General features: G+C 37.9%; 1 protein-coding gene across 7 annotated transcripts in view; it reads right to left on the bottom strand.

The window, feature by feature from the left end:
- LOC122300123 (calcium-transporting ATPase 9, plasma membrane-type-like) overlaps nucleotides 1-23,307 on the bottom strand; it is a 72,546-nt gene extending 49,239 nt beyond the window's left edge. Inside the window, exons 1-19 of one of the 7 annotated variants that reach the window (XM_043110542.1) lie at nucleotides 23,155-23,307; nucleotides 22,585-22,887; nucleotides 17,666-17,782; nucleotides 17,540-17,579; nucleotides 15,103-15,212; nucleotides 14,879-15,010; nucleotides 14,693-14,782; nucleotides 7,395-7,464; nucleotides 6,789-6,859; nucleotides 6,624-6,707; nucleotides 6,460-6,537; nucleotides 6,310-6,381; nucleotides 5,884-5,967; nucleotides 5,710-5,792; nucleotides 5,520-5,628; nucleotides 5,369-5,424; nucleotides 5,204-5,246; nucleotides 5,015-5,098; nucleotides 2,473-2,610 (exon numbers count right to left, since the gene is read on the bottom strand). In XM_043110542.1, the coding sequence (XP_042966476.1) occupies nucleotides 2,473-2,610; nucleotides 5,015-5,098; nucleotides 5,204-5,246; nucleotides 5,369-5,424; nucleotides 5,520-5,628; nucleotides 5,710-5,792; nucleotides 5,884-5,967; nucleotides 6,310-6,381; nucleotides 6,460-6,537; nucleotides 6,624-6,707; nucleotides 6,789-6,859; nucleotides 7,395-7,464; nucleotides 14,693-14,782; nucleotides 14,879-15,010; nucleotides 15,103-15,212; nucleotides 17,540-17,579; nucleotides 17,666-17,782; nucleotides 22,585-22,797 (1,674 nt within the window). In that variant the 5' untranslated portion in view covers nucleotides 22,798-22,887; nucleotides 23,155-23,307. The other 6 variants (XM_043110546.1, XM_043110544.1, XM_043110541.1 and 3 more) reach the window with 6 other exon arrangements.
- Nucleotides 23,308-23,631: the final 324 nt, after the last annotated feature.

Raw genomic sequence — 23,631 nt, 5'->3', positions numbered from 1 at the left:
GATGGTGCCATTATGTCTTATGAGGTGTACTTGGAATAAGAGGAATGGTCATTGTTTTGATAATAAAGAACGTTTGATGAGAGGGTTTAGAGGTTTTTTCTTCCATACGTTGTTATTTTGAGCTTCGGCTATTGTTTTGGATGGGACTAGTTTTAATGACTTTCATGTTGTTTGATATAGATCTTAGCTTGTAATTAGGTGTTCTTCTCTTGTATACTTCATGTGTACTTGGGCTATGCCTAATTATGTGAATTAATAAATTCTTCTTGTTAAAAAAGAAAAAAAAAACAAAAAAACAAAAAACAAAAAAAAAAAAAGAGAGAACTTACAGCACATCTACTCTAGAGAAAAGAATGTCACTCGCTTGTATGACCTATGCAAGCAAAAACTTAAATCTTGAGCAATGTGTGCAAAGTTTGGCAGAGTATTATTCTCAGTCATGCGTGTCCTCAAAGAAACGAACATGTATCAACCCATCAACACTTATCTCACCCATACAGAGGAGCAATGTCAAGATATGGATTTTCTCTACTTTAAGAGGTTTTATGTTAGGGAATGGGTCAATTAGCACCATGGTCTCAAGTGGCTCCAATCTTCCCTCTCTCCATGAGGTTTATTTCCACCATCTTTAGCGTTCAACACCTTTTGATGTGGCCTTCAGTCCTAATGAGCACTCTTCCTCTTATTGCTTCAGTGGTTTTGCTTAGATCTTGAGGACATGGTAGTTGAGATGGTCAGCGTGCAGATGGTGGACATGATTTGAATGGAGACAGCCACCCTAGTATCCTCGAAACTAAGAAGCGTATATATGATCCTCGTAGTGGGTAAGTATAGGTAGTGAATGGGATTTCACGTTACTTGGAAGCAAAAAGTTCTTCCCTTTTATAATGCTCTAATAGTACCATTAACTAGTGTCTGGGCCCAGATGTGGCTTGGGCCCTCCTTGAGGCATTACAAAAGGAATTAGAGCCAACCTCAACAGAAGTGTGGGACTTGACCTGTTCTACCTATGATGGAATGGCCCAACACGAACGTTGGGAATTTAAATGGGGGAGATTCTAATACCAATAGTGAGTGAGTATAAGTGATGAATAGGATCCCACATTGATTAGGTGGGAGAAGTTCTTTCTCTTTATAATGATTATAGGGGGTTTCAATTGTACCATTGAAGGATCTTTTTGGAGTATGGACCAAATGAGGCTTGAGCCTTCCTTGGGAATTACAATACGTGCTATGGCCAGAACAATCATATACTAGATTAAATCGATGGCAAACACACTGGATCTGCCAATCAGACATCCTCCTAGGACAATCCCATTCTTGCTTTGGGTTCGTTCACTCTTCATTGCATTTCAAGAGACCAAGTTGATCTCTATATTGCGAGACAAGAATACTCAATTCTTTGCTCATCAAAAGTGGCCCTTTTTCTCCACATCCACTCTTGCTCAGTTAGATAGTGCCTCCCGTTATCTTTTCTCATCTACTCACAATCAATGCAACATCAACTCTAGTGCCATTGAGCATATGACTCGTGTGTCCATTCATCTCTCTGATGATCAAACTGACAAATCACCTCAGAGTGTTGCACTATCCAATGGTTCCTTGCCAAAGTTCATGGCTCCAAAATAGTCATTTTAGTCCCATCCTTGAGTTTATCTATTTTACATATATCTCGCTTTCCCTTCAATGTTCATCTATGGCTCATATTGCAAGTGAGATGACATGGTTACAACACTTTCTTCAGGAATTAGGCCTTCTTGCAATAACCAAGCTACCATACACAACCTGGAATTCAATGAGAAGAGAAGCATATTCACAACCATTTGTACAAGATAATATACTAAGTAGAAGATAATATACTAAGTAGAGACATGATGTACTAAAGACTTTGTGCAAAAGGTGCTAAACAGAATCCCATGTTGCCTGGAAAGGAAACACTTTCACAGTTTATAATTATTCCAGGAAGCTCCAATTGTAAAATTGACTTGTCCAGGTAGAGGATAAGCTTAGATGTGCTTAAGCTTTCCTGAAATCATTACAAATGGTATTAAAGAAAATCTTAGCCAAAATTGTGGAACTTGAGCCATGCTAGCTTAGGATTGATCTGATCTGGACATTAGGGATTTAATACTAGGAGATTTTAACACCCCAAATTGAATTTAGAGGGATGATATATGGATCGCATACTATACAGAACGAAGGAGTTCTTGCAATTAATAATAGTTCTATCAAGTTCCAATTTTAATGGTTATCACTTATCAGTCCGTTTGGATTATAAACTCATAGTTGATTTAGGTTTTCCTTGGATCATTACACATAGCTAATCATTTGTCGAGAGGGTTGAGGCAAATAAGAATTTGTAAGCATGCATTTCATTTTGCTTTCTAAAAACCACTCACAAACAATAACTAAGTTTACAACCTATAAACTAAGCTCTTGCTAGATGCTGTACAACAAAAGAGAGGCACTAACCTTGGATATAAAAACATTGCCTGTGGTATTCTGCGCAATTCCCTCAATAAGTAAAGAGGATAACAATGGATGAAATTGCGAAGAGTCACTTGGAAATTTTATCTTCTTTCTCCCAGCATATGCCTCAACAATAGTCATCTACAATGCACAAAATTAGAACATGCATATCTAGTTAAAAAAAAAATTAACAGCACAAAATTAGCAGGAAAAAAAAAAAAAAACCCAAATAGTTGCTCGTAATAAGTTCCGAAAAGAAATATAAAAGCCCCCAATGACGATATTGTGCTAGTAGAAACTTATTCAATAGTCAACCCCAGCAGCTTTTGATCCCAAATTCCTGAGGTTGCTTTCCTTTTGAAGGATGTAAATATTTCGGATGATTCTTCAACAAAATTTCATCATTTACAAAAATTTCTGTAAAAACAAAAAGCATTAATTGAAAATGACCCTTTTCCATTGATATAACAATCAGAAATACAATCTACCTAGCAGACTAGTGCTAATACGGTGCATAACACATTTTTATGCAAGAAAAAGTCTATTTGCACATGCCGCTAGTTACCTCTTGCGTACACGTCCATCCACGTGTAATAATAAAACAAAGCATTTCGTTCATCTATTGGTTTGCATCTTCTACTGATAAAAGAAATCCCCCGCCCCCTCAGTACTTCTCCCGTACGTACAAAAACACAGGCTCTTCTTCTCTTCTTCTTCATTTTCTCTGTGAATCTTCTTGCACACTTTCCAGCCTCAAAAAGTCTTCCCTGTCAGCTTTCTCAAAATTTCCACACTTTCTAGCCTTTTTCGAACTTTTCCGAGTGTCCAAACACCATAACTACCAAAACAATCTCCACTTTTTTTTTTTTTTTTGCAGTGATTCTTTGCCAGTTCATGCTTGAAAGTCCAAGCAATTTTGGCAACTTTGGTCCGTCCTCTCTCTTTCTGCAATTCCGCGCAATACCTCTCTACCTCTAGGCTCTAGTGCTCTCTCTATTTCATTCCTTTTGGTTTACACCGTGTACGTTAGAATAATTCTCAGGTTTTCAAATCGGTTTTGTTTTGTCCACCTACTTTCCTCACATTTTCTTAGAAACCACAAATTGAGGATTAAACGGTACGTGATATTGACAAAATGATTTCAAATGGGGGGTTTGCGTGTTTAGAGTGCATGTAACATGAGGATGGTGGGGATCAAGGAAGATGATGGTGGGGGAAGGTTTTTTTTTTTTTTTTAATAAATAATATCGGCTGCGCGTCAACTGATTCCGCAAAAGGTACCCAACGGCGAGTACCTGTAGCAGAACGCTTTATGCAAAATAGTGAGAGCCTCAAAAACACTATTCTAACCATCTTAGGCAAATTTCTGATCTCTTATACAAGAGATAACTATTTGAAAATCATAGACTATCAAAAACAAATCTCTTATATGAGGGCAGCCATTTAAATTATAAACTGCCGAGATCCATGGCTGTTTTGCTCATCAAACCATGGTGGTATTGACTAACATAACTAAATATAGAGTTCATTATCCATCAGTACACCCGGCACATTTGGAATAAGAATGGTCTGGTCCCACCAAGCCTAGATAGGTCACTTATTGTACATTACCCTCCCTCCCTCGCACACCAAAAATAGGCTATAAAATAAAGTACGAAGAGGAGTTAATATTACATTTTTACAAGCCCCAGCATCATCTTCTATGTTATGACCTTGGAGCATTCCCAATGACGTGTAAATTCCCATTTGAAATAGATAACCAAAACTACTTTATCTATTTTAGCTAATGGCTTTTGAAATGTACTCTACATCACCTTATCTACTCTTTCTCCATATAATTTAGTTATTCTTTCTTTATTCCTTCTAAAACAAATTTTTGATAGGTCTTATTCCTTCCGAAAAATACAATTAGCTCCTCTACTACAAATAAATTTGCAATATCCCCATAATATCTTCCAAAATGTGCAATTTCAACATATATACTGATGTGATTACAATGTTTAGTAGAGTTCATATCACAATTATTTTTATCTCTATCAAAATACAATGTTCTCATAATATAGTAGCTTTTATCATGTTTTATTGAAGTGTTATCATTTGTTTTTACCTTTTTGGAAAGAAAACAGTGTAATTGTGAGAAACATAAAGGGGTGAGAGCGAAATAGTGTGATGTTGATCAATATAAAGACCGAAAGGAAAGAAAGAAATTTTTCTAAAAAAGATTATTAGATGAACACTGTTTTTCACATGCAGTGAATTACTTCAGCACAAATAGGTTTACAGTTATTTTACGTTATCTGCCAGAGACCCTTTTTGAACTATTGTTAGCCATTATGCATATAAATGCAAAATAGGTAAACCATGGTCAGTGCTCTTAGATTGTACACAGCATACCCATTCTGACAAAAATCTATGAAAGGTCTAATACATTAAATCTGGGTACTTGAAACTACATGCAGCATTTATTTCGGAAGCATTGAAGGAACCAATGTCAAATAATGTCAGAACACGTAGAGTATTTCAATGCTTACTAATGACAACAAACCTCATTACGGGTTAATGTTCCCGTCTTATCACTGCAAATTGTAGTTGCAGAGCCCATAGTTTCACATGCTGAAAGTCTACGCACCTGCAAGTCTCCGATATCAGAAAAGGGATTAAAAAAGAGTAAACTGAAACAAAACCAATTTTGTTAAAGCAATATATGAGGAGAATAATAGATACTGAAACTTGCCAAAGCTTTATCTTTCATCATTTTCCGCATTGAGTATGCTAGGCTGCCACAGAATTGAAATACAGAAACAAAATTGAAAAGAATCATAGATATTAGGAATATGAAGAGATTAGCCTTGGCTCTATTATATTTGCCGTCTGAAACAAAGTAGTTGCTCATACATACGTCAATGTGACAGCCAAAGGAAGCCCTTCAGGCACTGCAACAACGACAATGGTAACCTAATATAATGGGTTTACAATTAGTCAAGACATCATATAAAAACAAATATAATTGTTAAAAAACTACATTAAAAGAATTTAGAAACTGCACTTACTGCAATGGTAAATATTTTAATAACTTCGTCTACTGCATCACTAATGCTAGTCTTGCCCCGGACAAATTGGGCATTCCCATTTGAATTTTTTGTATGTCCAGTGAAGTATCTAAAAGTATAAATTAGATTATGGTAATGGGGCCATCAATTCTTTTAACAGAACATTAATTATTTAATGATAGAGGTTTACCTAACCAAGAGGACAGCAAGCACAAAAACAGCTACTGAAAGCCCAACTATGCCAATAAAAGTTGCAACTCCATTCAAGCGTACCTTAACCGTCACCCAAAAATTGTTGAGCTTTAAAATATGAAACACCAAAAGCTACAGAGAAGCAACACAGTTTAAGGGGATAAAGAAAAACCTGTAAGGGGGTCTCTTCACCAGTATCCTCTGAGATGCTCGCCATCAACAATCCCCATTCTGTATTGATGCCAACACCAGTCACCTACGGATAGCTAATGAAGGTGAAGCTTCACAGAGAGAAAAAGTAAATGGATCATAGAACTATGATAGAAACTAGGATCAAAATCTTGATGGAAGGATTCTGGACACTCCTTGCATGTAAAATTTATGTGCTACAGCTGTAATTCAATACATGAACAGCTAAAAATGGAATGAAGTTTTCACTAAACTTGTGGACACTAGCATCCAAAACACTGTGCAGTACATATTAAAATCAATTAAATGATGCTGGTCAGTTTTAACACAGGAAAATGCCTAATGCTCCATTCTAAACATGAAATCAAAATATTTATGGCACTACGCAAAAGAAAATGACAAATTTTACCAGCATGGTACCAACACCATCTGCTACTTTGCAGCCAGACATCAAAAAAGGGGCCTTTTGATCTTTGGTAACCTGCAAGAGATGCCATACTTAAGAATAATAAAAAATAGATACTAAATGTGAAAATACTAGAAGATAGAAGCAACTCACAAATTTGCTTTCTCCGGTCATGCTTGATTCATCTATGGACAGAGAATGACCAACAATTAAGATGCCATCAGCAGGAACCTAGGAAAAACCCCCAAAGGAGTAAATATTTGAGAGGATAAAATTTAATTTTCCAGCGGAAGAAACTCAACCATTAAGGTCCTCACCTGATCGCCAATTTTGATAGGTACAACATCACCAACAACAATATCAAATATTGATATCTTTACTGATCTACCACCTCTCTTGACCTGTACATAGTTTCAAATCCATACAATGAACTAAGAACCCCAACATGAAGAATAACGTTTCCATTCCATAACTGTACACACCTCCAATTGTATATTTTGCTTTTCCCGATTTAAATTCTGAAACTGAAGAGATTGTCGATAATCACTGACAGCTGGTTAACCAAAAAAACAAAATAGAAATAATTAAAGATATCAGTTGTCTTGTAACAAAAGATATTAAGTGAAGGAAAAGCCAAAGCTTGCAACTCTAGTACGAATATGTTACTCTAAGCAACACTCATAAAGATCCAGTAAAGAATCCATAATAACATCTACGCATACATTCTTCATACCAAGAACATAATAACTTAAATGGGTGGTCCAATTCAACTCGAATTAAGGCTTAGTTGGATTTGGGTGTTGAGAAGTGTTGAGTTATGTTGTGAATAGTAGTGAAAAAGTATGTGAAAAGTAATAATAAAGTAATGAATAGTAGTGGAGCATGCTGAGAAGTATTGAGGTACTTTCTATACCCAAACACAACTAGCTGAGTTTGTGTTTTAGACATGAAGAGAAAGAAGATAAAGAATGCATCATTATTAGCCTCAGAACCCCCACAAAAGCAATAATTTTTTTACTATCCTTCCATCCAAATGGCTCAATGCACAGCTTTAAGAGTGGAAACAATGGCAAGACCAAATTTCATACCCGTGACTATTATCACAAGAAAAACAGCAACGGCAATGCTTGCCCCATCATACCATCCTTCTTTCGGACCCTGTGACATGTATCAAAAAGCGATGAACACCCAAGTAAAAAACAAAGAAATAAGAGTTCGAGGTAAAAATATGCCAACATAACCAGATGAACAAGCACCATTAGTGCAAGGGAATGAAGTGAGGAGAGGAGGAAAAACAAGTATAATTGCAATGAAAGCAAGTCATATTATATATAAGCATTCATTCAAGTCTAGGAGGGCCAATGTTTTGTTATTTTGCAAGCTAGGTTTTAGGTATCACTTCATGTAATGCTCCCATTTCAATGACTCATTGTTAAGGAAATTCATCCAAATTAAGGATTAGGAGTGAGATAATGATGGGTGATTACGAAGTGAAGGAAATATGGAAGGAAACCAAACAAAAATAAATGAATAATGACATAGAAAACTTACCTTTTGCTCAACCTAGGGGTCTAGCAAGTTTCTATTGACTTGTTCAGAAAATGCGAGAAAATAATGGAAATTTTGGAAGGTCAAGGAAAATTTGGACTTTGATCTTTCTGATTTCACCTTTAAGGTGCTTTGAATATTCTAGAACCCTAGAATTTCGAAATACCTCTAAAAAAATATTTTCATAATATATTTAATAGTGTTAATATTTAATGGCAGGATGTGATTGACATTAATCCAATGGCCTCAATAAATTGTTCCATTTATCAATACTGCGAGTGAATGGTCAAGTTATTTAATTATAGTTAAATTAGTTACTGAACAAGCGTCTTCGTATCAAGTCCTTACTACGTAGTTGGAAGGTTGATATTGTTTTTCTTCAAGAAACAAAGTTACCTTTATTGATAGATGTTTATTTTGTTGTCTATGGGGGCGTTTGTTTGTGGGTTTGGCTTATTTGTCGTCTATGGGACTTCTGGAGGGGTGGTTCTTTTGATGTGGGACACAAGTGTAAGTGGAGTCAATGGAGGAATGTATGTGGGGAATTTTTCTATAGCTTGTTCTTTTAAAACTATGGAGGATGGGTGGAAGTGAGCCTTTGTCAATGTTTATGGTCCAAATTCTGATAGGGGAAGGAGCTGTCTGTGGGAGGAATTGGCGGATTTGTATTCTCTCTAGGATGTCCTGTGGTGTATGTGCAGGGATTTCAACATTACTAGATTCTCAGGTGAGCGATTAGGTGAATCTAGCATTTCTTTGGCAATGGAGGAGTTTTCTAAGTTTATTTTTTATTTGGATCTCTTGGATCTTCCCCTTGCCGCTGGAGAAGGGGGGGGGGGGGTATCCATTTGGTCCAACAGTCGGGGTTGGTCAAGATTGGATCGATTTCTTGTTTCTCCTTCTTGTGAGGTACATTATCTAAAGTAGGGGTGAAAACCGACGTATTCGGAGCGGTTTTTTGGCAAAACCGATGCCGTTGAAGAGAGAGGAGCCACCAACCGTAACCGGTCGATGGGGAAGAGGAAAACCAGCTGTATCGACTCTAGCAGTTCTCTATCGGTTCTCAGCCTATTTTCGGTTACCCTAGTGGCTTAGTTCACCTGAGAGAGTAGAGAGAGTGTTGTAGAGGGGAGAGAGAGAGAGAGAGAGAGAGAGTTAGTGCAACGGATGCGAGGAACGGAGGAAGAAACTGGAGGTTGAAGATGGTCTCATCTTGAAACAATGCCATTTGGTTTAAAATCAAACGGCGTTGTTTCAATTAAATTTTTTTTCATACGTCTTACATGATCAACGTTGTTTGGTTTAATACCAAACGGCGTCATTTCAATTATCTGTTGTATACTATACGTAGGAAACGATGCCAGTGGAACGGCATCGTTTTGAGTATGTATATTAAAAAAAAAAAAAAATTATTGGTTCGGCCAGTTCAGCGATTTGAACCAGGGTCAAACCGCTGACAAACCAACGTAGGTCGGTTTTGAATAAATTCCACTGTGCGCCGACCGGTTCACTACCAATTCACGTCAGTGGCAACCAGTTTTTCAGTTTTCTGTACACCCCTAATCCAGAGCTGCGTCAAAAGAGATTGCCTCGGGTGTGTGGGATCACTTCCCTATTTTGCTGGATAGCAGTGGTATTCATGGGAGTCAGAGTTATTTTAAGTTAGAAAACATGTGGTTAGGAGTTAATGGTTTTGTTGATAAGGTTAGGAACTAGTGGTCTTCTTATCAATTCACAGGTACTCCTAGTTCATTCTTGCTGGTAAGCTCAGAGTATTGAAGTTTGACTTAAAGAAGTGGAAAGCAGAAGTTTCTCTTATGGAGACTTACATGATTTGGAGGTTGGGAAGGAGTATGGGATTCTTTCTGAGGAGGTCTTTTCGAGAAAAAAATAGTGGTGACTGAGCTTGAGAAGGTGTTGCTGCTGGAGGAGATTTCATGGCAACAAAAATCAAGGGCTCTTTGGTTGAAAGAAGGGGATAAATGTACAAAATATTTTCATAGAATGGCCAACTCACATTGGATAAACAATGTTATTGAGACGCTTCATTCCGATAATTGTGTGATTTCATCTCCGCTAAGATTCAGGATCTTATTTAGCATTGTTATGAAGGTCTTCTCATCAAACTAGCTTCTTTGAGGCCTAAAATTGATGGTTTGGCTTTTGATTCTCTTAGTGCAAGTTGGTTGGAGAGACGGTTTGACGAAGACGAGGTTTTCATGTGGTTAGTGGGCTGGTTAAAATAAAGCTCCTAGTCCGGATGGATTTTCAATGGCCTTCTTCCAAGTTTGCTGAGAGATTGTGAACGAGATGTGATGCAGGTATTTCAGGAGTTCTTTTCCTTTAAAAAGTTTGAAAATACTCAATGCTACTTTCATTGCTCTCATTCCTAAGAAACCTGGGGCTTCAAAGCTAAAGAATTTTCGTCCTAATTAGTCTTGTGAGTGGGGTTTACAAGATAATTTTGAAGGTTCTTGTTAATCATATGAGTAAGGTGATAGAGCAAATTATCTCTAAGCCCCAAAATGCCTTTGTTAGAGACAAATCCTTGATTCATTGTTTATTGCTAATGAATGTCTAGATAGTCATACGAGGGAGGGTGTTCCTGGTGTTCTTTGTAAGCTTGATATGGAAAAGGCATATGATGTGATTTGGGACTTCCTTTTCTACATGCTTGGGAGACGTGGTTTTGGGGAAAGGTGGCATTCATGGATTAGGCATTGTGTTTCTATTGCCCATATTTCGGTGTTGGTTAATGATAACCCTATTGGTTTTTTCCATAGCTCTCATGGTTTGAGACAAGAGGATCCTTTGTCCACTTTCCTTTTAGTCATTATTATGGAGGCGTCGGGTCGAATGGTTGGTTTCTGGGGGGGTTCCTTTCAGGCTTCTTGTTCGGTAATACTAATAATGGGTAAGTGGTCAAATTCAAGCCTTAAGGGGATGTGTTATTATGTTTTCAAGCCGTCTCGAGCCTTAAGGCAAATCTTGGTTAGTCAGAGATGGTTCTAGTGGGGGTGGTGCGTAACATCAATACTTCGGCAAGTTTGTTGGGTTGTAAAGTTGCTTCTTTTACCTTTGAAATATTTAGGCCTTTCCTTGGATGCACCTTTTAAGGCTAATGCTATATGGGATGGGGTTGTTGAGAAAGTTGAAAAAAAGTTGGCTGTTTGGAAGCCGTTATATTTATCTAAAGGAGGTAGAACTACTTTAGTTAAGAGAACCCCTTCCAATCTCCCCACTTACTTTATTTCGTTCCTTCCATTGCCTGCAAGGGTGGCCAACTAGATCAAGAAGTTGTTTCATGCTTTCTTGTAGGATGGAATGGGAGAGGAAACTAAATTCCATCTTGTTAGTTGGAATAAAATTTGTTCTCATTTTTTTTATAATTAATAAGAGATTTATTGCCATGAATAGGCATAGCCCAAGTACACAGGAGATATACAAGAGGAAATACCTACATACACTAACTAAAAATGACAGAATTGACTAAAGTAAATCCAAAAATTCTTCACCATTCATTACAATAGCCTTAGCCCACAAACATAAAGTATTAAAGAAAAATTCCCGAATTTCTCCCATCGAACGTTCTCTATCTTCAAAGTACCTCAAATTCCTCTCCAGCCATAAACCCCATATCAAGCACAAAGGAATCATCCAAATGGCAGTAATACATTGTCTCCCCTCTACAACTATCCAACAAGCAAGTAGATCCACCACCTGCTTAGGCATCAGCCAAACTATACCCATCCTACCAAAACTCTCGTTCCATAAAATCTTAGCCACATCGCAATGAAGAAACAGGTGGTTTACTGATTCACCATCTTTCTTGCACATGGAACACCTATCTATGACGCAAAGCCCACACTTACGTAAATTCTCCATGATCAAAATTTAATCAAGAGACACCAACCAACAGAAGAAAGCCACCTTGCTAGGCACCTTAACTTTCCAAATGCTTTTCTAGGGGTAGTCAAGACACCTTGACTAGGTTAACGCCTTGTAATAGGAACGAACCAAAAATCTGAAATTTCCTGCATGAATCCACACCAAGCTATCCTCCCTCCCTTGAACAATCTTCAACTCATAATCTACCAAAAAAATCAGAGATTACATTCACTTCCCAGTCATGCACATTTCTCACAAAATCAATATTCCATTGAGGACTATTATTCAAAAAAGAAAAGGAATCAGCCATTGCTGCACTTGGTGCCTTGCGATCCTAAAGAGTGAAGGGAAGACATTCTTCAGTGCTGAATTGCCACACCAAATGTCATGCCAAAAATGTATCCTTGATCCATCCCCCACCTTAAATTTGACATGATTAACAAACTCCCCCCAACCCATTCAAATGGACTTCCACAATCCCACCCCATACACTCATCTTACTTCATTAGAACACCAACTCCCCCACATTCTCCCATACTAAACATGTACCACATTTTTTCATAATGCATCCCTTTCTATATGATATCTCCATAACCATTTCCCAAGAAGAGCTTTGTTAAAGAGCCTCAAACTTCACAATCCCAAACCTCCACCAAAAACTGGTGACATACCTTATCCCAACTCACAAAGTGAAACTTCCTTTCCTAAACCTCAAACTCTACCCCCCCACCCCCCAACAAGAAATTCCTAAAAATCTTCTCAATTTTAATTGCTACCCCAGCCGGCAAAGGGAAGAGAGAGAGGCATAGGAAGATTAGACAACATAATCTTTATCAAAGTGACTCTACCCCCTTCAGACAAATATAACTTTTTCCAACCGGCTAACCTCCTCTCTTCTCTATCACCCCATCCCATATCATAACAGATTAGTGAGGAGCCCCCAAGGGAAGACCAAGATACCTCAATGGCAACGAAGATATCTTACACCCCATAATATTAGCCAAATCTGAAATATTCGAAATGAAGCCCACCTGAACAATTTCAAACTTGGCTAAATTAATTCTAAGGCTTGAAACAGCTTCAAAACATAACAAAAGAGCTCTCAAAGACTAAAGATGTTCTTGATTGGCCTCAATAAAAATTAAAGTGTCGTCGGCAAAAAGGAGATGTGAGACTTTTAAGCTACTCCGAGACTCATTGTAGCATCCATGACAAGAACAAAAAGGAAAGGAGATAGCAGATCTCCTTGTCTCAATCCACGTAAACTGTTAAGGAAACCAACCAGGTTGCCATTCACCAAAATGGAAAATCTCGACGTAGAAATACAATGCTTGATCCACAAACACCACTTCTCTCCAAAACCATATCTCCCAAGTAAATACAATAGAAACTCCCAACTAACACGGTCAAACGTCTTTTCCATGTCCAATTTAATCAAAACTTCAGATTCACCCATTTTAATTCTATTATCCAAACATTCATTATCAATTAACTGAGTCAAGCATTTGTCTCCCCCTCACAAAGGCATTCTGGGACTTCAAAATAATCTTTTCCATCACCACATTCATACGATTAGCCAGCAGCTTTAATATTATCTTGTACACCCCATTAACTAAACTAATCAGCTGGAAATCCCACATAGCCGCTGCCCCCACCTTTTTAGGCATCAAAACTATAAAAGTAGCATTGAAACTTTTTTCAAATTTCATAAAATAATTAAATTCAAGAAAAACCTTCATAATATCTTCTCTCACTATGTCCCAACAACCTTGGAAAAAAGCCATAGAAAACCCATCCAGGCCCGAAGACTTGTCCTTTGCCATTTCTTTAACCACATCCAGCACCTCTTCTTCTTCAAGAACTCTCTCCAACCATTGTGCACTTATTTGCTCAATATAATCAAAAAACAAGCCATGAAGCTTTGGTCTCAACGAGTATTCTTCCGTGAACATCTCATAAAAATTGACAGCATGCTCCTTGATGGCCTCTTGATCCGAAAGAATGTTTTCACCGTCTTGAATAACTTCAATAGCATTATTCTTCTATGAGAATTCGCCATTTGGTGAAAAACATTTTGTACACTGATCATCTTCCTTCAACCAAAGAACCCGAGATTCTGCCTCCAAGAAGTTTCCTCCATTAGAGTGATCTTTTCCAGTTCAGCTACCACCACTTTTTTCTCTCCAAATCCTCACCAAACATTTTGACTGTTGAGGTAAGGCATTATTTGTGCCTTCCACAACAAATAATTGCCATGGTTTAATTTGACAGTGATGAAATGAGAGGGAGAAGGGAGGGAGAATTTGGGGGAGTTTTGTGATTCGGCCATGGATAGGTTTTGACGTGAGTCCTTACGAGGCTCTCAATACCATAATGAAAAACAGAACAACAATAAAATGGTAAAAGACTATTGTGATTTTCTTTGATTGATAGTGAATACAAGAGGGTCTATTTATACACAAAATGACAAGGAATATTCTCAATAACAGAATGGACACGTCTATAACAGAATGAACACGTCTACATATTCTAGACTGTACTGGATTATTTGCTGGGTTGTCCTGGAGGTGCTGGCTTGTTTTCTGCAGCTGAGGAGGATGACTTGATATTGCTAATAACGCCCACCAGTGAAAGGTCTTATATCATTAAGGTAAACTTGTGAACACACCTTTGGTGACCTTTCACACCTTCAAGATTCTCTGTACTCTTTGTTCAACAGATGATATTACTACAATGTGTGGTTCCCCATACTTAATTCCTAGTTCCCTTCTCAGTTTTTATACAGTATGGCAAGTATCATCAACTTTTCATTAAATAGAGCCTGATAAATTCACCCAAAATTTAGGAGCTTTCTTGCATTTAAGAGAGAAATGCGCACTCCACAAAATCAAAAGAACAAATAATATGTTAATGATAAAAAATGCAAAAAAACTATGAAGGCCAACCGCACCTTTGTCTTTATTCCGAGAGCCAATGAAACCACTGCAGCTACGATCAAGATGATAAGGGTTAAATCTTGCCAGGCTTCCCAAAGAAACCTCTGCAGAAAACAGCACAGGAGTGAAGTGATGGCTACCTATAACTCGATGAAAAACAAAATTAACAAAGAAAAGCAATCTTCAGTACGATACTATACCAGGAAACTGCGCCCTTTCTTCCGAGGATATGTATTTGATCCAAATGAGGTCCTCCGTTTTAACAACTCAGTTTCATCCCCATTAATCCCTTTGTCTAGATTTGTTTTCAGTAATTCTGATAAGCCTTTAACCTGATGGAGAATGTGATCATTGCCATGAGATAACCTTAGAATGCAGAATTAAATCATATCATCGAAGAAAATTCAATTCATAGATGACTTGCCCCTCCATAATGTTGTAGAGCAGAAATATTATGATCCCTGGTCATTGAAGCAAGTTCTTCAAGACCAATTGCATAATCACCAGTTGGAGTTGAGGGTGTTGCTGTGGGACCTAAAAATAATAATTCAAAAATAAGTCAAAAACAATGACCAAGCAACTTGGATGATATGAGCAACAAAAATAAATATAAATCTTTAGTTGTGATGATCTTAAAACCACTGTTACAACATACCAAAAAGATTAAATTTGTAAAACTATGTAGTTGTAACCAGAAAGTACGACCTGATCATTGATTAATGCCAAGAGTTCCATAATAAGAGGAATATGCAAATATGATATAATATAAATTTTAAAAGCCATCATATACATTTTATGATAGCTGTAGCACATTCATGGTATGTAGCAAGACAACTAATATAATTGTCTGAGAAAGTTCTTAGAAGTTTTATATTTCAAAATTCATTCTATAAATAATGAAAAACAAAATAAAGGTATATGAATGGAAATAGTCCAAAGAGAGTTCTTGGATTCAAGTTCTGATCTTACTAAACTATGTAAAAATGAGTTTATATTTCATTAACTGGAGAGGAATACAATATTCATAAATACAGATAGCACCCTGCTTGTGACTAACTTATAACAAGCAAAATATATACCATCTTTAGCTTTCAATGAAAAACCTATAAAAACTAAAAAAAAAAATAGCTACATTGCTCTCAAACCCACCACAACATAGGAAGATATAAGAGTGGATAAAGGGAATGAAAATGATGCGGGCAACAAGTACACAATTGACTCAAAAGAAAAGGTGGATTCATTTTCAGTCATATAATCAGTTGTAAAGTTGGCACATATATTGCACAAAAGGTGTTCCCTCTCCCATATATTTCCTCAAACCTGGGTGCTTAGTAATGTTTATGATGATTCATGATTATGTTGTTTTACTTGCAGGATTGGTTCTCGGTATACTTATGATATGTGATTTCAGCTTTTATTTACATAAAGCTTATGCATTCATATGCATCGCCATTTTCTAACATTAATAGTTGTTGTCTTTGGTTTTAACTTATTGATGTTTCATTGAAATATCACTGTGGTAGTCCCAGTATGGTTTTGCCCCTTGAAACAGTAGACTTTGATACAGATATAGCTCAAGATGGTTACTTCAAGGAGGAGTAGGGGTGTACATAAAACCGCCAAACCAACCTCCACCGACGGAAACCGACCGCCGGACACTAGAATTGGCCGACACCGGCTAAGAATCGGTCGGCAATCGAGTGAAATATATAGGAACCAACGCCGGTCGATTCTGTTTCAGTTCTTCTATGCGAAAAACCGCTAAACCGACTAGTTCATATATTTTTTTTTCCTTTTTATACATATATAGAAACGATGTTGTTTCGCTTAAATGAGTGAAACAACGTCGTTTTAGGCCTGGAAGTTAAAATATATATATAATAGAACGGCACAGCCAAACGGCGCCGTTTCAAAATGAATTAATAACCCCTCCCACCCCTCTTCTTCTTCCCAGCATCGTCTTCCTCCTCAGTTGCTCTTTGCAACTTTCTTCTTACTCCATGGCAAACGATGGCACGACGCGGATGCCTTCTTCCTCAATTCCTCCTCCTTCACAGAAGACACCGACGTAAACCAAAGACCGCACCGACACACTTCAAGACCGATATGATCAGTTTTCTCTCCCCAAACCCACGGTTTCGGTCAGTGGTGTTGGCTCATGGCAGACGTCGGTGGTGTCTCGGATTGGCGCCGAAACCGACACCGAACCCATCAGTGTACAACCCTAAGGAGGAGGGACCGGTGTAGCCCGAGGAATAGAGTGGGGGCATGTCCCCATTAAATTTATAATCTATGTAAATTTAGAATTTTTATTGTATTTGGGAGATGAACAATCTATGGTGCAATATTATTTGAGTTGGGCGATGAACAGATATTGGTCTGTCATTACTTTATGGATGAAGTGGCAATGACATATGAATATCGTTTATTAACGAGCGAGTACTATACAAATCTCTAGTACTATTAATATTAGTTTATGACTAATACCTTTTACTTTTTCGTTGCGACTTTGTACACACGTGTGCTTAGCATACAAGCACACAAGTTACAACTTTACATAAGGGATGTAGTCCATGTGGCTTGCATCCTGGGCACCACGATTTCTCACCAAACCACAGCCGGGGGCTAGGGCACCACACTAGAGCTAAAAGGCAGTGGTAACACCTATGTTTGTGGATGTTGGCCCACTCGTGTGCACCATTCAATGAGTTCTAAAAACATCATTGTTGAACTTTATCAATGAAGGTTGCTTAGGCTCTTGGTTTACAGAATTTTTTATTCCTTAAGCTATGATATGAATGATCTGTAGTATCTATTCCTAACAGGAAGGGGATCAAAAGAATATTCAGAGAGTAACATACCAATTTCCCTTTCTCCAGCCAGTCTGAAAAGTAATGCTGCCTAATACAATAAGTAATCATTAATTAAAAACGAGAAAACAATCTAAAACACCAAACAGAAACATTTGTTAGCATTAAAAACATTACTCTTACGACTTGTGCATGGGATCTAATCAGCCTTCTTCTTCGCTCTTTATCTTCTTCCTTTACTAAGTCCAAAGTGTACCGAAATCTACGGGAAGCATTTAGTACCAGAGTTGCTTTCTGTAAAGAATAAAAATTCTTTCAGTCAAATCCCAAGCAAAAGATGGTACTTCTTTTTATCACCTCAACCTAGAGTTTAACAAATGTAAAGCATTTAACAAACTATAAATTTGGTATAGTGTGCAAGGAAATATAGACTAAGGCAATGTTTGTGTAGTCTGCTACTATTCAATATTTTGCCATTACTTTTCATTTACTTTTCACTACTTTTTACTACGATTCAATATTTTATCATTACTTTTTCACTACTATTTACAGATCATCTGAGATCAACTCACTACCCAAGAATAGCCTAAAACATAATTATATGTCAACTATGAATGGGTAAAACAGGCACTAAAAAGGAGCAAAAACCCATACGTTTGTCGAAACTAAAAAACAAATAATAAGAAAAGAAAAAGATGGATGTCAAAGTAAAATAGAGAAATTTTAGGAGCGGCAAAGTTCATGATCTACTCATGTCTTCATGTAGTACATGCAAAATCTCAAGATAGACCACTAGTCACATGGATCTTGTGACTCTTGTCCTTAGAGCATTCACATCCCATTTCCTATAATTTCCCCTAAATTTTAGCTAAAAATCACACTTCCTATAATTTTACTCATCTTTAAAAAACGTCATACATCTCATTTCCTATAATTTCTCTATTCTATTAAACGAATAATAAATAGTTTTCAAATTATCCCGATACGCAAAGCTGACTTTTTATCCCAAGACTAGAATAGTTTTCGAATCAATACGAATAATAAATATTCGTCTTTTCCAATGGTTTTTTATTTGTAACGGACAAATACAAAATTGAAAACTGAAAAATACATCCATATTATTTTATCAATTCTAGGTACAAGTACTAGTATTGCCCATTCAAATTAGCTCCAAAACACAACTGTCATTTGCAAACAATAAAAGCGAGTTATAATTACAATTACTGAAATGCCCATATACTAGGCCCAAAAGTTTAGTACATGTCACCATAATCAGAATTTTTTAAAATAAATTGCCAAAACAAATAACCACAACATCAAAATCAGAATAATCAAACTGGTTTTCTCTAGTTTTCACTTCCGCCTCTCTAGATCAATTTCTAGTCGAGGTTTACTGGTTTGGATGTCCATTGAGGCTTGAGGCTACAAATCACAAACCCAGATGGCAACAAATCACACACCCAAAGAATGCACATCACAGAGAAAATGGCAACAAGTATATTCACCCAAAGCACAGACCCAATAGGGGTAGAAATTTGGAGCAAACTCACAATTTATAGGCACAATCAGCATCTTCAATAGGTATGCAAAATCACAAACTCGTGAGAGACCAATTTTCCCCAAATTAGAAACCCTAAACAGATCGTGAGAGACTAATTTTCCCAAAATCAAAGCCCCAATATTGCATAACAGAGAGGTTGGTGCTACGAGTACGAGTAGCAGAACACCCAAATGGGTAAAATCAGACCCAAATCACAAGCCATTTCAAAGGTGTAAAATCAGACCTAACAACATCGAAACCACGCATTTCCATTCGATAAATGATAGAGTAATCAGAGGAGCAAATCACAGATAAAGCACGGCATCAATGGATGTAAAACAATGAAGCATGCAAGGTGTATGCTAGGAATTGCAACTATCGGCATAGAGCATCATATATGCGAGAGAGAGAGAGAGAGAGAGAGAGAGAGAGAGAGAGAGAGAGAGATTTGGCCATGTGTGTGTGTGTGTGTGTGCGCGTGGGTCTTACTTGAGACGACAAAGGAGGGGGCTGCCAGATGGGAAGGCGAACGACGGTCGAGGCGATGGAGGTTTGAACCAAGGGTGTTGGAGCGAGATGAAACCGAAAAGGAAAGGATTGGAGATGTATATGGGGAACAACTATAGCATCCCCAATAGCAAGCCCTAAAATGGGGAACGGGATGGAGTGAGTATTTCGGATTTTCCCCAAATACAAACCCTATAATTTAGGGAAAAGCCTCCTTTAGGGAACCAGGTCGGAATTCTCTTAGAAGGTTAGTGAGTAGTCGCCCAAGGGCCAAGAGAAGGCCCTAGGCCCAATGATTTTCAGCCACCAAGACGAAAAAGGGCTTGAGAAAGCCCATTAGGGTTTCTAGAACATGATGGAGGCAATACTTGGTGCCAAGCAAGAGGGAAATCTTTGGGTTTCCAAGAGACAATCATTAGGCACATGGGGAAATGAGGGTTTCAATTTTGCGAAGTGACACACCACTTGGCAAACATACAAAAGACATTAGGATTTCTAGAATAAGCCATGATGGAAGAAGGCCATTTTTGGCCACAAAGAAGGAAGTGCCATTTGGCACTCATGCACTTGGACTTTTAAGTTTCCGAAAAGAGCAAATCATGAGGAAAGTCACATAGGATTTCGGTTTCTCCCAAAGATACATGCCACTTGTCCCTCATGCAAGATGGTTTCAGGCTTCTAGGAGATTCCAATAATGAATAGAAAGGAGGGTTATTTTTGGCCAAACCACTTGGCAAGCATGCATGTGATTTTAGGGTTTCTAGAAGAATCTAATCATGAAAAGAACTTAGGATTTCAGCCATAGCATGATAGCAGGAGGAGCCACTTGCCGCCCATGCATAAAAGTCCCTTAGGTTCCCAAGAGAAGCAATGATGGGAGGAAGAAGAAGGGGTTTTGGCTAGGGCAGTAAAAGGATGCCACTTGCCACCCATGCATGAAAGGGATCAATAAACTTTTCAGATTTTGTGGCAAAGTAATACTAAGAGAGAGAGAGAGAGAGAGAGAGAGAGAGTAGCTATAAATAAGGCCATTAATGGCTGGCACCCCATACAAAAGGAAAGAGGAAGGGAAAAGTTCATTTTTCAGCATTTTTTCTCTCATTCCTCTCCTCTCCATCTTGCCCAAACACTAGAGGGTAGTTCCCTAATTTTTCTCTCCATCCAAACACCATTTTCGTGCAACCATAGAAGGAAGATTCAAGAATATTTTTGGTGAAGATTGGCATGGTAAGAAGTTCAAACCATAGTCTCCTTTTTCTCACACACACCTACACGCAAGCAAATGCCAAAGGAAGTTGTTGGAGGTTTCAAGCTGTAGGAACCAAAGGTGGTGTTGTGATATTGTTATAAGCATCATGGCAATGGTTGAGTGATAGGTTCGGCCATGAAGGGATGAACCATGCTCAAAATCAAGATTTGAGTATAGTTTACCTTTAGGGTTTTTCTTCAAAACCGAGTCTTTGGTGGCTAAATAAGTAAGAAGGAATCCCTTGGATGTTTAAGGAGTGTTCGGCCACAACTAGGGTTTCATAATTAGCCACCATTTCAGGAAGCACAAGCTTGAGTGCCATACACTTTTCGGCCATTAGGGCTTGTTTGAGTGAAACCACATTTGTCACACACACAGCCACTAGGGTTTCACACAAGGATAAGAAGGATTGATACTAGTCGGCCTTAGGGTCTTCTCTCATCATGTGCTTATGTGTTCATGAGAACCATGAAAAGGGCATAGAACAAGCAAGAAAAGTCACAAATCACATGCTTAGTTTTAGTGTTTTGATTTCAAGAACCTAATGCTTTATGCATATATACTTTCATTTTGGAGACGACTTCACCAAATTCCCAACAGCCCCCCCATTCGCCTCCCTACTAACCTCCAATCTCAATGGCGGCTTCATCAAAACCTCCACATATGAACCCTTCCATCCCGCTTCTACTATAGAAGATGAAGCAACCTTCTCCTGACTCTGTTCTTCTCACCCAAAACAGAGGAATACGAGCTTGCTTCCTTCAGTGCTTCTCCAAACCTCCTCCATGCCTCACCCTTCAAACCTTCTAGCACCACAATCAGACCACACCTCTTCTCCTGCCCAAACTCAAACAGTGTCAAAAATCGACCAAAACTATTATGGCTCTGCTGCACAACCAAACCCTGATTCCCTTTCCTATGAGTTCTAAAAAACTCAGACGATCCATCTGCAACACCACAAGCCCCCATAGCCGAAGCCAACCAATCCATCGCTGCTACATCAATGGAAATAAACTTAACAACCCGATGACTGCTCTCTGTGATTCTCCAACACAGATCATTCTCACGTTTCAACTCAAATATCTTTTGATCAATGAGTAGCTTCCTGCACGACCCCATCGAGATGACCATAACCACCACACCCAAAAAAACAAAATGACTCTAAAAAGAAATAACAGTTTAATTCCGGAGAGAAGCGCCAGAAAGAGAACACAAAAGGACACTCATAGATAATTTATCAAAAAAATATATATTTATAGAATACTAAAAATATAAGAATATCACCTTAATAAACTTCAAACCAAACTGCTGTTGCGTTTAATACAAGGAAATTGATATATATACATATATATATATGTGTGTGTGTGTGTGTGTGTGTGTGTGTGAATTTGTTCACAAACCTTTCGAGGGCACATATTCATATAATCTAACAATGCAATCTCAATATAACACCAAAATACACTTTGGGTGCAAAAGAACACAAAGAAAACATGAACACATGCACATTTTAGGTAAACATGCATCCGACACACCATAAATAGATGGAAATTTAACTGCAAACAAATGCATATACCATTCATTAATAAACACGATAAATTTGGTCTTTCAGACCCTATGCGGATTAATAGACAATGGTGAAAATGCCCATTCATATGGCGCGCATTTCATGGACTGATTCAATTGCATAGCCACTAGTGTATATGTGTGTAGATATGATGTATTTATGTATGAATGGATTGTAGTGTCAAATGTAATGTGAGGTGATAAGATTTTTTCTAATTAAATTGAGTTATGGATTACCCTCCATCGCTTGAGCATCTCGAAGGGCGCATTCTTGGTGTGGGCAATGTCGAAGGGATCAGACGGCGGGATATCAATTTCCTCATCGTCAAAGGTTTCGCTGGAGCGAGGGCCCGCCTCCTCATCGTCATGGTGGTGGTCTTGGTGTACTGAGGCAGTGGAGAGTGGCGGCAGCTGGCCATTCGTGAAAGACTTGGAGCCACTGGAGGCCATTGAAATCACTTCAACAACTCCAGCATGGAGAAAAAAGTTTCGCAAGTGAGATGACACAACCGCACAGAAATCTATTACGGCTGTTTCGGGCTGGAAAAAGAGTTTTTCGGAATTAGAAAGCAGCAGAAGCAAAGAAAACCACGCATCAGAGCACAAATGACAGGATTCCGTCACCATTTGGTGGTTGCGACGAAAACGGAATCGTTTCTTTTAATAAAAATAGAGAAAAAAAAATATATATATACACGTAATATGAATCTATGATTTTTTATTGTTTGCAGTGGATAGTGTGAATCGAGGAATCGATAAGAAATTAAATACTGCAATAGAAGCATCAAGCAAACAGAGAGCGGGAACCTTAGGAAGAACGACGAACTGCAGAACAATGAAACTTTAGTCAACTTTGTGCGAGACTGGACTTGCCAAGTGCCAACATCAGTCGCATCAAGGAAATTTCGCAGAAACTTCCCGCGCACGCAATTATTGTTTTCTTTACTTTTTTTTTTTTTTTTTTTTTTTTCCTTCTTTCCTTTCATGGGGGACCAGGAAGGTACTAACGTGACAGGTGTGGGGTCAATCATTTCCCACCATCACGGAGGAAAAATTTAAAAAATAATAATTATAATTTATTATTGGGAGCTGCTACGTACAGGCACAAAATTGTGCCTGTACGCGCATACCTGTGATGTGGTAACACATTATGTCAATATTTATTTTATTAAAAAGAAAAAACAAAATAGAGGAAGAAGTAAAGTTTTCTTTGATTTTCATTTTTGTTGATTTCAAAAAAGTTGAGTTTTGTACAAGACTTCGTCTCGCCTAGTTTCTTTCTGA

Source organism: Carya illinoinensis, chromosome 2 (assembly GCF_018687715.1).
Source record: "Carya illinoinensis cultivar Pawnee chromosome 2, C.illinoinensisPawnee_v1, whole genome shotgun sequence".
Lineage (NCBI taxonomy): Eukaryota > Viridiplantae > Streptophyta > Magnoliopsida > Fagales > Juglandaceae > Carya > Carya illinoinensis.
The sequence above is the reverse complement of the archived record's forward strand: the minus strand, read 5'-3'. Positions and strand labels throughout refer to the sequence as shown.